General features: G+C 41.7%; 1 protein-coding gene across 1 annotated transcript; it reads right to left on the bottom strand.

Moving 5' to 3' along the window:
* Positions 1-12,624: 12,624 nt before the first annotated feature.
* Positions 12,625-13,399, bottom strand: LOC116915063 (SIN3-HDAC complex-associated factor-like). The gene has a single exon (XM_032919481.1). The coding sequence runs from the start codon at positions 13,288-13,290 to the stop codon at positions 12,625-12,627; it is 666 nt and encodes a 221-aa protein (XP_032775372.1). The 5' UTR covers positions 13,291-13,399.
* Between the last annotated feature and the right edge of the window lie 796 nt (positions 13,400-14,195).

Raw genomic sequence — 14,195 nt, forward strand, 5'->3', positions numbered from 1 at the left:
TTCAGCAGCTATCTGCACCTTTCCAAGATATGTGATCAGTACTCTAAGTATCAAGCATAAGGCTACTTACTGTTCTTCTTTTTTTTTCAGCAGTACTTTGAAAAGTATCTTTTTGTGTTTGCCTCCATGCTCCATTTCAGAGCTTGTCAACTCTTCAGTAAAATAGATGAAACTAGAAATTGTCACACAGTATTATTTGGCTCCTAGGTAGAGACCCTGTCTTTGAATTTTATATATCATATATTCATATTTAAGTTGAAGTGAATCCAGGAAGCCAGAAAGGAATTATAATGTGTGTGTGTGTGTGTGTGTGTGTGTGTGTGTGTGTGTGTGTGTGTGTGTGGTGTGTGCATACACATGGTCATATGCCCTGGGGAAGCTCGTAAGAATGGGGAAGGGGATGGGATAGGATGGATATTTATGATATGATATTTATGATATGAAAGCTAGAATATTTTAATAGAGATGAGATGCAAGCAGGAATAGGAGGAAACCAAAAGTGGTAAGAAACAAAGAAAGCTATGGATGAGGGAAAAAAGCATAGAGAACCCTACTAATTTACATGCTAATTAAAATACCATTTAACGAAGAAAGGCATTTGAAAGGAAATGCCCTACATAGAGAGAATAACACTGCTCCCTAAAGTCACAGGTTTTCAAACCAGTATTCTAGTGCCAAGTGTCAGATAACCTCTTATTGGTTGGCGAGGGTGCCTCCAGAGGTGCCCAAACAATACAGGGTTCTCTCCAGCTGAAGAGGGTCTTAGGAGTCCATTGATGATGATGCCACATGTTTTAGATATAGAATCCAGGGAAATCAAGCTACCAATTATCTGTTTATTTACTAATCTGCATATCTATTTATTTTTAAACTGACCTTTAAGGGAAATGACCATTGTATATTATATTTTCAATATAAATATGAAAATAATGTATTACTAAGCCTTAATATATGCCATTATCTTTCTATACAATAACATTGCTTTGAAAGAGCATCTTGTAGTCAATTCTTCAACTTTCAGTTAAAGATTTACTCTTTTTTGTTTTTATTCAGACTATTATATATAATTGATAAATAATTGTTGGGATTCACAAATTGTTGAGGCCCATATTTTACTTCCCAAATCAGACCTGGCTTCCATGTTCTCCTAGCATCTCTCAATCCCAACCTGTTGCAGGACATGGCTGGCATACCCCTGCTCTCTGTCCAAGAGGCTGGGTTTCTCCTCCCCCAAAAGCTCTTTCCTATATAATCCAGACATTTTGGTCTCTCTCTCCTTCTCTCTTCCTCTCTGCATTTTCTCTCTCCCTTCATGAACAGCCTCTTTCTTTTTTTCTTTCCCACCTCCACTTTGCCTCCCTCCCCATAGCAACTTTTCTGGCTTCATTCCTCGAGACCATTGAATCCACCCCAAAAGCAGCTCCCCAATAAACCTGCCTTTATGTACTTTAATTTGGCTTAAATAGACTTATTTCATTGTCAGGGAGAAACTTATGAATAACTTACATTTGCAAAAGTATGATTGCATTTGAAGATTGTAGATCTTGATGCTCTCTAATGCTGTTAATTTGAAAACAAGATTTTTGAAATAAGCGTTAACACTTCCATTCAATTTTCCTTCTGGAGTTTATTTTGTTTCATAAGGGTGTATGTAGCAATTTTAATGTACACCCATCATCCTTATTATTTAATTATTTTACGTTTGTAGTTTTAAAAGGTTATGATAAATATGTTTAGCCTGAATCTTTATGGCTTCTAGGAATAGATATTATTCTAGAGCTGGCATTTTTCTCCACATATTTTTGTCTAGGAGAGCCCAAATCTTTTGCAATTTCGATGAAATATTTTATATATTCTAAATAGTACTGTATCATACAGATATCATTGAGAATATACGGGGGGAGAGTATTTCTGCAAAGATCACAGGAACCTAGTATGGATCTGAGAGAGGCAAGAAGGAAGCCTGGTTAAACAAAATTCAGTAGCAGGTGTTGGTTCAAACATAGTCTGACACCAGTGGTTTATTTTAGGCATATTTAAGCACAGCACATTTTGAAAAAAAAAGGTTCCTAGTGAAAATTAACTCAATCTCATGTGCGCGACAAAGCGTGGGACGCGATTACATTGAAACTTGTAAGGTGCAAGGGCCAAGTTTATAAAGATAGTTTCAATAGATTAACTGTGAAAGCAGTCTCAAGGTAAGCAGCACTCAGAAGAGTCTGGTTGTGGGGTGTGGTGGTGCTCTAGATTGAAATAAACAAACTGAAGATAAGCCTCTGGAGGGAGATGGGTGTGACCTGAGCATGCAGATAGCACAGAGGTCACCAAGCTATTAACCACCTCTACTCCCAGGCTTCTGAATAGAAAACTGAGAGACAAACCTGTATGTTTAACATTCCTTGTTTCTGAAGCACTTATCGGATTATAAGGACCTATATCTACCCTACATGTTTATTTTCACCTTTAAAATTTACTTGTTTAAACTAAAGGAGAAGAAACTGAAAGTATTTTTTACCTCTTTATTGGAGACCAATGCATTTGACAATAGTTTACAAAATATAAAATATTTCTCCTATATCTAATTATTTTTAAATTTTATTTTAAACTTTATTATAAAAAGGTTGCAAATAAAATAGTATCATACACTGAAATTAACCAAGTACAAAGTACAGTAAGCTTTTTACACAGATGTTTTTTCCTAAAACTATTTTTCTAAGAGAATAAGTAAATTTCTCATTATCTGGAATAAGTTCGATGTTGGTTTTACTAATTGCTGTGTTACTGCAGTTATTTCTGAAGCAGAATTTTTCAAAAGACTCCAAGATATTTTTCTTAGTTGTAATTTCAATGTCAATACATAGTAGCAGCCCATACCAATTTATGATAGTAATTACATCATTAAGAGAAAGTCATTGATGGTGATGGGCTAGTACTCACAAGTAAGGTTATAAAAATAATTTTTAATGTTAATGAAAACACTTTACATTTATAAACTTAAAGAACATAGGGAGTCCAGTGGCACAACCCGCAGCGGACTACAGAAAAGGTCTTGGGTCCAATCTACACTACAGAGAGGCCACTGCCTATGACTTCTTCTAGCAGTTTTAGTATTTCAGGTTTCAAATTGGAGTATTTGATCCACTTAGATCTAATTTTTGTGGTGGTGAAGGAGAATTAATGAAGGGAAATATGGTGGGTGTGATTTCATTTTTCTACACGTAGACATCCAGTTTTCCCAGCACCATTTGTCTTGAAAATCTTTTCTACGTTTTATGCATTTTGTCAGTTTGTCAAGTATCAGACAGCTGTGGTAAATGCTTGAATTACCCTAGATGCCTAGAACAAGCGAAACTCAAGACGGATGATCAAAATGTGAATGCTTCACTCCTTCTTTAAAAGGGGAACAAGAATACCCTTAGCAGGGAACAGAGAGGCAAAGATTAAAACAGAGACAGAAGGAACACCCATTCAGAGCCTGCCCCACATGTGGCCCATACATATACAGCCACCCAATTAGAGAAGATGGATGAAGCAAAGAAGTGCAGGCAGACAGGAGCCGGATGTAGATCTCTCCCGAGAGACACAGCCAGAATACAGCAAACACAGAGGCGTATGCCAGCAGCAAACCACTGAATTGAGAATAGGACCCCCGTTGAAGGAATCAGAGAAAGAACTAGAAGAGCTTGAAGGGGTTCGAGACCCCATATGAACAACAATGCCAAGCAACCAGAGCTTCCAGGGACTAAGCCACTACCTAAAGACTATTCATGGACTGACCCTGGACTCTGACCTCATAGGTAAAATGAATATCCTAGTAAGAGCACCAGTGGAAGGGGAAGCCCTGGGTCCTGCTAAGACTGAACCCCAGTGAACTAGACTGTTGGGGGAGGGCAGCAATGGGGGAGGTTGGGAAGGAACACCCATATAGTAGGAGGGGGAGGGGGATGTTTGCCCGGAAACCGCGAAAGGGAATAACACTCGAAATGTATATAAGAAATACTCAAGTTAATAATAATAATAAAAAAAGATTCAATAAACAATTTGCAAATTGAAAAAAAAAAGTACTCATCTTTGGGTCTTCTATTTATTGGTCTACATGTCTGGTTTTGTGCTAGTACCATATTGCTTTTATTACTACGGATCTATAATATTTCTTGAAGTCTGAAGTTGCAACCTTCCCGTATTTTAGTTGTCGTGTGAGACCCCCACCCTGGGTCAGTGGTACTTACTTCAAGACACCCCCTAGTGAGACACCTACACAGATGCAAAAGAAAGAGATTTGTTTTCTGGCACATTTGGGGTCAACCCTCAATCAGCCCCTCAAGGTGAGTGACTAGAAGCAGTTTTTATACATTTTAGGGACACGGGTTATGTCACCAAGATTACAGTTCAAACTTATTGGCTAAGCATATTGACCTTTAAATCTATTGGCTAGCAAACATAGGCAGATCATGATATGCATTTGAACTCTACCCGGGTCTTTCTAGGGTGGCAAATGACTGTAGGTACATTCTGAGAATATTTTACTCAAGAATGTTCCTGTGGGTGGAAAATGGAACTTGGCCTAACCTTGCCCCAAAGCAGGTGGGTATAAGGCTGGCAAGACCCTAGGGTCCTTCATGCCCCTCCCCATTTTCTTGTAAAAGCTCCAATCCTGGAGCTAAACTCAGGGGTCTCTGGTGACTAACTCATATTCTTCAAGTCCTGTCCTCAGGGTCTCATATTGTTGGTGCAGGACCATCAGCTGTCCTGCACCTATTCTCTCTTTTATGAAGGCTATAAGCTTGTTCAATACGCAGGGCCCAAAGGTCACCAATAGCAGGAGAACAATTAGGGGTCCTAACAAATTGGAAATGAGGGTGGTTAGCCAAGGGGAGGAGTTAAACCAAGACTTGAAGCACCCCTGATTCTGTTATCTTTCTCTCTTCCATTTGGGTAGCCCTTCTCTCACCTTGGCTATCATCAAACCCCAATTTATACAACCTGAGTCCCTCAGTATTTCCCTTTAGCCATCCCGTTACTTCTTTACCTTTCTGAGTGAATCTGATGGTTACAGGTGGTATTTGCAGAGAGGGTGTCCCAATACCATAGGTTCCCCATTTAAGGTCCCCAGTCATGTAATTTCTTTTTACCGTGATCAAGTCCCAAGATGAGGAGGTGTTCCAGTAAGTGTCTTCTGTAGTCTTGAATCCCAAGCCAGCACAATAAAACTGGTCTGGACTCCTGCATCAGTGAACTTCTACCAGGCTTCTTCGATTTTGAGGGCAAACATAAATGGGGAGGGTCTCCCGCAGGTGATTCCTCTTTTCAGTGAATGCAATCCTATCATCACCCCCCCACCCCGCGCCCCAGCTCAGAGCCCTCTTTCTCCCATATGGGCAGTTTGCTTCTGCCAGCACTCCCTCATGGGTGGGGATGTCCCACAAGTCAAGTCCTGCAGCCAGCTGACACAGGTCGAAAGTGAGGTCAGGCCACCAGGTGTTGAGGGGTTTGGAGGCTGTAAGGGAGGCGACCTCATCTCCAGTTCCAGTGGAAACCGTAGTCCAGGTTTGAGGACCAGCATATGGGGGATGCATAGGACAGAGGAAGGAATCAAAATCCAGAGGTAACACCAGGCTGACATGATTAGGGTCAAGCCATCTTGAGTGAATTGTCCCACATCTGTACTGAACTGTGCGGGTCCCCAGGGAGCGGGACATCTGCAGGTTTCATATGGTATTCTTGCACACAGGCTGCAGTACCATCCACTTTGAGGGCTGTGGAAGTGGATAACAGCACCAGGAATGGTCCCTTCCACTGGGGTTCCAGTGACTGTCTGTGGGTCTCCAGACATAGACCCAGTCATCAGTCTGGAAATGGTGAGGAGTCTTTGCTGTTCCTGGAGCATATAAGGTACACAGTTTGGGCAAAATCTTGTTGTATTGACTGAAAGGAGGTTTCTACCAGTGAGTTGTGATACCTCTAGGAAGGGCTTAGTGGACACCATGGGGAGTTGAAGTACCAAACAGGATCTCAAAACGATTCAGGTCAAAATGGCAGGGGGTATTCCAGGCTCAGAACAGGGCCAGGAAAAGGGGCACCACCCAGTCAGCTCCAGTCTCCAAGGACAACTTAGTTAAGATCTCTGTTAGAATTCTGTTCATTCTCTCTACCTGCCCTGAGCTCTGGGGACTGTATGCACAATGGAGCTTCCAATTAGTCCTCAATATCTTTGCCAATTCCTGAATTACCTTAGAAACAAAAGTGGGACCATTGTCTGATCCAATTACCTTGGGCACTCTGAACCTCAGAAAAAATTCTTCTAATATCTTCTTGGCTACCATGGTAGCAGTTTCCTGCTTCCTATTGGGGAAAACCTCAATTCATCCAGAGAAAACATTTACAAACACTAGGAGGTACTTGTAACCATATTTTCCTGATTTAACTTCTGTGAAATTGACCTCTCAGTATATCACAGGGCATTCTCCCCTATGTTTCTTGCCTGTTTTCTCTTGGCTGCATAAGCATTTACTTGCTGACATACCTTATGCTCTTCTATTGTCTCTCTGGCTAAAAGCCTAAGTTCCTTTACCTTACCAGGTCTTTGACTGGTTGGATGAGCTTCTTAACCCCTAAATTAGTCCATTTGTGCATTTAGCCAAATGAGTCTTTTGCTTGTTTTCTGGGGAGTATAGTTTTCTCCTCTTAGAGTGTGTCATTGTCCCTCCTCTTCTAAGTAATAGTTGGTGGGATGGCTAGAATTTGGGCCTTTACTTCTGCTGTATATTCTGAATGAGGCCACCTGTTAGTCTAATCCCATTTCCCAGCAAGTGTCTCTTTCAGGCCCATGACTGGGATAGGCTCCTGGATACCCACTTCTCAAGCCACTTAATCTGCCTGGTTGTTGCCCCGAGCCACTTAGTCTCTTCCCTTCTGATGTCCTGGGCAATGAATAATACTCACAGTTGCCAGCTGCATCTGGACATCCAAGAAATCCAAGATTTCCTGCTTTTTTGTTTGTTTTTTGTTTTTTCTTTCTCTCTGATGTCATCTCTCTTGGTATATAGCATTGCGGATGTGGGCTGTGGCATAGGCATACCTGCTACCTGTCTGTAAATGTTAATTTTCTTGCTGGCCTGTCTGTAAATGTTAATTTTCTTGTTGGCCCCAAGTTCTAAGGCTTTGGTGAGGGCAATAGCTTGGCTTTCTGCTCTAACACACAGGGGTAAAGGTTCAGCCCAGATGACATTTGTGCTGTCCACCATGGCAGCACCTGCTTTTCTGTGACCTTCATGTAGAAAACTGTGCCTTTTTGTGAATTAAGTAGCCTTAGTTCCCAGCAGGGGTCAGTTGGAGAGGTGTTTCTTACCCCCCATGGGTTTCTGCCAGTATTTCTTGAAAGTCATGCTGTGGTGACTCCAGGTTGGGATTGGGCAGTGAGGTAGCCAGATTGTGCTCAATTGGTAGAGAAACTAGTCAACGTCAGCTTACTAATGGTCCCATTCTCTGGGTGTTTCCATTCAAAGTCAAAGTATTCTTGACTTCAGGGTGACAAGGGCAAGCAGAAGAAAGCATTTTTCAAGTCTAAGACCGTGTACCAAATTCTGGAAGGTGTCAAAGAACTCAACAGAGTGTAGGGGTTAGGCACAGTAGGGTAGATGTCAGCCACTCTATTCCATAGTTTATCTCTGGGACTGGGCGATAATAGTTAGTGCCTGGCTTCTTAACTGGCAAGAACAGTGTGTTACAGGCCAAAAGGCACTTACTCAACCCAACAAGCTGGAGGATCCTAGAGATGTGTGGTTTAATTCCTTCTTATGCCTCCTGAGACATAGGGTATTGTCTGAGAGACATTTTGGTAGCCTGTGCTTTGAGTTGTACCACCACAGGGCAATGACATTTTGCTTCACCCATTTCCACCACTTCTGCCCAGGCTGACTGGGACGTTTCCAACCACCAAGCCAAGTACTGGTTCGGAGTAAAGGTGGTTTCAATAATTTATACTCATCATTTAGTCTGGTAGTCAGAACGTATATGGGCTCCCTTATGGGCCAGTTAGTTGCAGCCTGTCAGGATATTGACCCCCATCTTGGAGAGAAAGTCCTACCCCAACAGAGAGTAGAGACAGTCTGGGATGACCATAAATGAATGGGATATGTGGCCCATCCCTAGATACACCGTTCTTCCAGTAGTCCATGAATACATTTTGTTGCCAGTGCCTCCTTGGACCCAAGATTTTTTTCTTGGAAACAGGTTCATCAGCTGGGAGGAGATCAAGTGTTGAGCCCATGTGTCCCCAAAAATTGAGTGGGTTTCCCCTCCACTCTCAGAGTTACCCTGGGTTTGGGAAAGGGGTCCAAATCCCATCCTCCCTAGCCACAGTCTTCCCCCAGGGCTAACACTACAAAGTTTGTGGGTGCTTTTCCCAAGGCCTGGGATTTTCTGACCCTGGCTTCTGCTTGTTAGGGCACTCTTGGGCCCAATGGCCCCTCTCCTTGCAATATGCACACTGGTCCTTTTCAAAGGATTTTCTGTCTCTCTTTGGTTGGAGTCTCTCTTCTTTGCTTTTCCTAACTACTGTAGCCAAGATTCTCTGTAAATTCTTTTCCCTTTGCCTTTCTTTCTTCATCTGCCTTTCATCTTCTCCCTTTCTCTTTCCCTGGTCCTTTTCCTCCTCTGTCTCCTTGTTATGGTGGACATTATGAGCAACCTTCACTAAATCTCTCAATGACTTATTCTGTAGTCCCTCTAGCCTCTGAAGCTTTTTCCTGATATCTCTACTAGCCTGGTCTATAAAAGTCACAGTCATAGTAGCTTTGTGCTCCTCCCTGCTGGGGTCCTAGGGTATATATTGGTGAAAGGCCTCCATGAGCCACTCTAGAAAGACAGGATGACTCGTCTGGTCCCTGCTTAAACTCGAGTACCTTGGTCAAGTAGGTGGATCATCATGGGGCCCCTCTGAGACCTTCCAACAAAGTCTGGTGGTAGGCCTTCAGGTGCTCCTTACCTCTTCCTGCATTAAAGTCCCAGCCAGGTCTAGTCAGCAGAAATCCTCTGTTGATGACAGCCTTGCCAGCCAATGGTGGCCCCCATGTCTGAGGGAAGATTCTTTCTGGCTTCCTGCATTACCCTCTCCTGCTCTTCGGTCATGAAGCGCACTCTCATGAGTTGTTGGATAGCATCCCAGGTGGGCTGTTGAGTAAAGAACAGTCTCAAAGAGATTAATCAGCCCCTGGTGATTTTCTGAAAGAGAGTGTTGGGTCTCCCAGTTGTACAAACTGGCCGACACTGCATGGCCTGATTACATCTATGGGCCTGTAGGCTCGAAGGGGGAGGGTCACCGTTGTATCGGGTGAAGTGGCCCTTTTGTTCCAGGTCCCCATGGCTGGTCACAGTTCTGAGCATCCCTCCCCACCGTCCCCCTTTGCTGGGGTCGGAGGAAAGGGGGGACTGGTAAAGGGATGCTGGATGAGAGCTCAAGGGATATCTTTAAAGGAAGAGCTGTGGGAACCGGGGCCATGGTAGTGGGGTAACAGGGTGGAGGATCCACCAGTAGCAGATCCACTGTGGAAGGGTCCTAGAGGATATTCTTTACAGATTCACTGGTGTTTACAAGGTTCTCCTTCATGGCCAGGACCTGTGAGAGTCTCAGAGACAAAAAGTCTTTTATCCAATGCAGGGCTACTAGATCCTTCCAGGTAACTTGGTCTAGGTGCCCCAGGGATGCTGGACTAAAGACTTTTTCCTTTACAGCTTTGATCACCTGCAAATCAGAGAGTAAGGTGACTATCAGTCAGTACATTCTGCAATTTTTCAAGAATGTTCTTGCTCCTCCCAAGAACTGTGGGTGGAGAATGGAACTTGGCCTAGTGTTGACCTGAGATGGGTGGGTATAAGGCAGGCGAAAAGCCCCTAAGGTCCTTCACTTCTATCTCATTTTCTAACCTGAACTCACATTTACAGGGTATTTAGGAAGGCACTTGTCTTAGTTAGAGTTTTACTGCTGTGAACACATACTATGACCAAGGCAACACTTATAGGAACAATATTTAATTGGGGCTGGCTTACACATTCAAAGATTCGGTCCATTATCATCAGGGAAAGAGCATGGCAGCTTCTGGGCAGGCCTGGTGCAGGAGGAGCTGAGAGTTCTATATCTTCATCTGAAGGCTGCATGGAGAAGACTGGTTCCCATGTGGTTAGGAGGAAGTTCTAATTGTCCACCCCAACAGTAACAGACTTTTTCCATCAAGGTCACACCTACTGTAACAAGACCACTAATAATGCCACTCTGTAGGCTATGCATATTTAAGCCACCAAAATAGTGGTGGTGGGAGAAGAGCAAAAGGACACAAGCAACACGAAATGGGAAAGGGACTAGTTGGAAAAGAGGATAAGAAAGAACAGAAAAAAGAAACAAGAAGACAGATATCATGATGAAATAGCATATTTGTATGCTAATAAAAATAGTGAAAAGTAATAACTTACATAAGCAAGTAACTAAAGATGTATATTAGTTTTAAAAAATTTAAAAACTATACTTTTTAATAAAGAAATAATCACCATGAGGACTAGAAAGTTCATCATAAATGAATTGCTTTTACTCCTGATCAATGTGCATATGTACATGTGCGTCTAAATTATGCTAATATAAGTGTCTAAAAATAGGGCGAAAACATTTCTCATTTCCAAATGATTAACATAAATAGATGTATATTTGAAGCACATATTTACATCAACCATGCTAAAACATCCATGTATATGTCTCTGTATTTTAATATAACCATATCTACTATATATGTAAACAAAATTCATGTTATAAATATATGACACTTTTATTCCCATTGTGCTTAAATTAATATATGAAAATTATTTATTGGATAGTTCTTTTTTAATTTTATTTTCTAATAAGACTAAACTTTATTCAATATCCTAAAGTTTTGATTATAAGTATCTAACAGTATAAAAAGTACAAAACTGATCTGTAGATTTCTAATATATTAATACAAAGTGCATGACTACATACAGTACCTCCTACAGACAGAGAGTGGAGGGGGAGAAGGCTGTGGTTGAGGTCTAGTAATAAATAAATAAATAAATAAACAAACAAACAAATAAATAAAGTAGAGATGATTCTACCACCAACCCTGCAGCCAAATCTTACAAAAAAAAAAAAAAAATCCCGTGTCAAAGTAACGCAGGAGAATTGTAATGGCTGGACAATTCCTGTGCCAGGGTTGTGGAGAATTGACCCATTCATCGGGTAGTCCATGCATGTGGTAGCTTATACTGGGTAAGTTTTTCCTAAAAGAAGTAAATACACAATGTAAAACTACAAGATGCCACAAACTGTGGCTTTTCCTTGTAAAACTCTATGAGTCTTTAAAAATCCAGTTTCTAAAATAACCATGAGCAACAGAATACTAAGGCAGTCTCGTACACCGACAGTCTCAAGTGGCACTACTGTTTTTCCTGAACTTTTGAGAAGAGGCAATTAGACAACTTCAGTTGGGTTCCATTGAGAAGCCAAGCAAATCATCGAGATCCAGGTAACCCAATCAACCAACTTAGCCTCAACACACAACTAATTCTTCTGCTCAACTTTAAATAGTGGGAGAGAAACAACAAAACAACAAAACCGCAAACCCTAATAAGGTTCATGACAAGGCAAAGATCTACTCTATAGATAAAACCTCCACAAAGGTCAACTGAGGTAATCCAGAGCTAGAACTGAATCCTGTGGATTTCAGTGAATCCCAGGCAGTCATGTTACCAATGTCAATTATTTACATACTCTGAGCCCTCTAGGAAACACGCCCCAAGCAGCATCAACTGTGCCCATGCATCCCCAGAACTTAAACATTCTGATTAAGTAGTTTCTAACCATGTGTGTTCTCTACTTTGTGGTGATACTCTGGTACTATCCCATAGGACCTTGCCCATCCTAGAGGCAGGCCTTCCCCAGAAGGAGATCTGGTTGTTTTACAAGATCCACGTAAAGTCTTTTATCACTGTGAAATTAAAGAGAGGCAACATGGTGCTACTTGTGTGCTCAGAAATTGCTTCCTCCTTCAAGCTATTTGCAGAAAGCTCAGTTTGTCCTGTCTAATAATCAGTAGTACAGGTTTGAATCATCAGAACCTTGGCAACAGCTTAGCACTTAAAATTTTTCAACTACCTTCTAGGAGCAGGTCGTGCTACTGAGTTATGACAAATTATCATGAGGGAAAAGAAGTGTAGCCAGCCATTTAAAAATGCCCCAACCACTGCCTCTCCACAGAAAGACTAAACTACATACGATTTACCACACAACAAATCCTATCTCTGCCCCCTGAAATTCCCCTAATTCCATTCATTAGAGGGGATTTTAACTAAGACTTAAAGAGCACTTTACAGCAGCACTCAGCTTTCCTATGAAACACTCAATATCTTAAATAATATGTACACGTCTTTTTCCTGCAGTAAGCTAGAAACAGACCAGAGTTTGTCGGTTGAAGGGTAAGGATAGTAACCCACTAAAAACTATTCTAGAAAATGTCTTTTGGTAGAATAGCAGGTATCCAAGTTAAAAATAGGAGGGTCGGTTTGTTTTGTGGTCTTTTCAAAGTTTAAATCGTTCTTCGCTCCCTTCTAAATGAACCTCAGTCACCAGTCCTGAGTGGAGAGGAGCAGAAGCGCCCGCCCCTGCTCCTCAGGCTTCTCGGAGGCTGCTTTCTTACAGCTGCAGCAAGGCTTGAAGAAATGAGTGCTGATGACGACTTCCCCAAAACGGCCCTTATAGATGATCCCACAACATACCTTCTGTATTTTCCAGTAGGTAAGATCTAAGAAGGAATAAACTGGAGTTCTATTAGAGCCGGAAGCCATCTCTGTATCTGAGCCCTCACCTAACCGGTTATTGTAGCATGCAGAGTGGGCTGGAGAGGCACTTGAGGTGGTACTATGAGCATCAGAACTGTGGCGTTTAAATTCCTTCTGCAGTTTCCTGATCTGATTGCTTTTCATCCTGTTGGCAAACAGAGGCTTCACTTTCTTTGGTTTCAATGTTGTCTTTAGACTCGGGCCTGCTCTTGCGTCTACCACAAGATTCCAGTTTTCGTTGGATCCAGCCCGCAACGCCTTCCATCTTTTCACAAGCAGCACACAGGCGTTGCGGACGTCTCCTGAGCGAGTCTCATGCAACCCAAAACAGCCCTGGAAGTCCTCTTCATAACGTTGACTGTCCGTGAACCGAGAGCTGGAGGACTTGGCTCTGCATATACGGCACCCCTCTATACTTTGGTACATCTTTGGCTCGTTAAAACCAAACATCTTTTCTTCTGGTTCAAAGCTTCCAGCGGCAGCAGCATCCCCACGGTGCAAACTGTACCAGGCCAACCCCCTGCAAGCACTCCTTCCACCAGCGCCGAGTCCAGAACGATTGCCTCCCTCAGCTCTTCAGGTGCTACATGGACCGACGTATAGATTCCACTTTCCCTCCTATTGGACAGTTCTTAATAAGTATTTGTAGTTTCTGTATTTTAAGTCAACAAATCATTTTTCGATTTATACTCAATACATAATTACTTTATTATTAGATTAAAGAGCCCCAAATATACAAAATATAAGCTGATCAGATAGAACCAGAAATATCCAGAAATACTAATATAGATCTTCACGTTCTCTTCTAGGAATCTCATGCAAAAATAGGCATGCACTGAGCAAAATATAAGCCACATGGAGCTAGTCGACTTGTATTTTTTCACTTTGATAGGATTCCATTTAAATATTATAATTTTCTTTTACTCGGTGACCAAAGTTAAATGTTTTTAATGAATTTATGCATCCGTAAAAACATAACCACTATCTCACTTCATACCATTTTCATTATCCCAGAGAGACACCTTACAAACTACGTTTAAAGTCAATTTTCACCCTCAACACTGGTATTTTTGCTCAGCTGCATGTTATCATCAATTCTATTTCTACGTATTTTCCAATTACGTACATTCTCATAAAAAATTATATAGAATATGTTGCCTTTGTGACTGACTTATTTCATTCACTGTGTGGTACTGTCTAGTTTTATGTCTACTTAACACAAGCTAAAGTTATCAAAAAGGAGAGAGCCTCAGTTGGGAAAATGCCTATCCTAGTTAGGGCTTCCATTTCTGTGAAGAGACATCATGACCAACCCAACTCTTATAAAGGCAAACATTTAAGTGGGGTTAACTTAG

Source organism: Rattus rattus, chromosome 13 (assembly GCF_011064425.1).
Source record: "Rattus rattus isolate New Zealand chromosome 13, Rrattus_CSIRO_v1, whole genome shotgun sequence".
Lineage (NCBI taxonomy): Eukaryota > Metazoa > Chordata > Mammalia > Rodentia > Muridae > Rattus > Rattus rattus.

Coding starts and splice junctions, on each gene's coding strand:
- LOC116915063 (XM_032919481.1), bottom strand. CDS start 13,290: ATGTTTGGTTTTAACGAGCCAAAGATGTACCAAAGTATAGAGGGGTGC.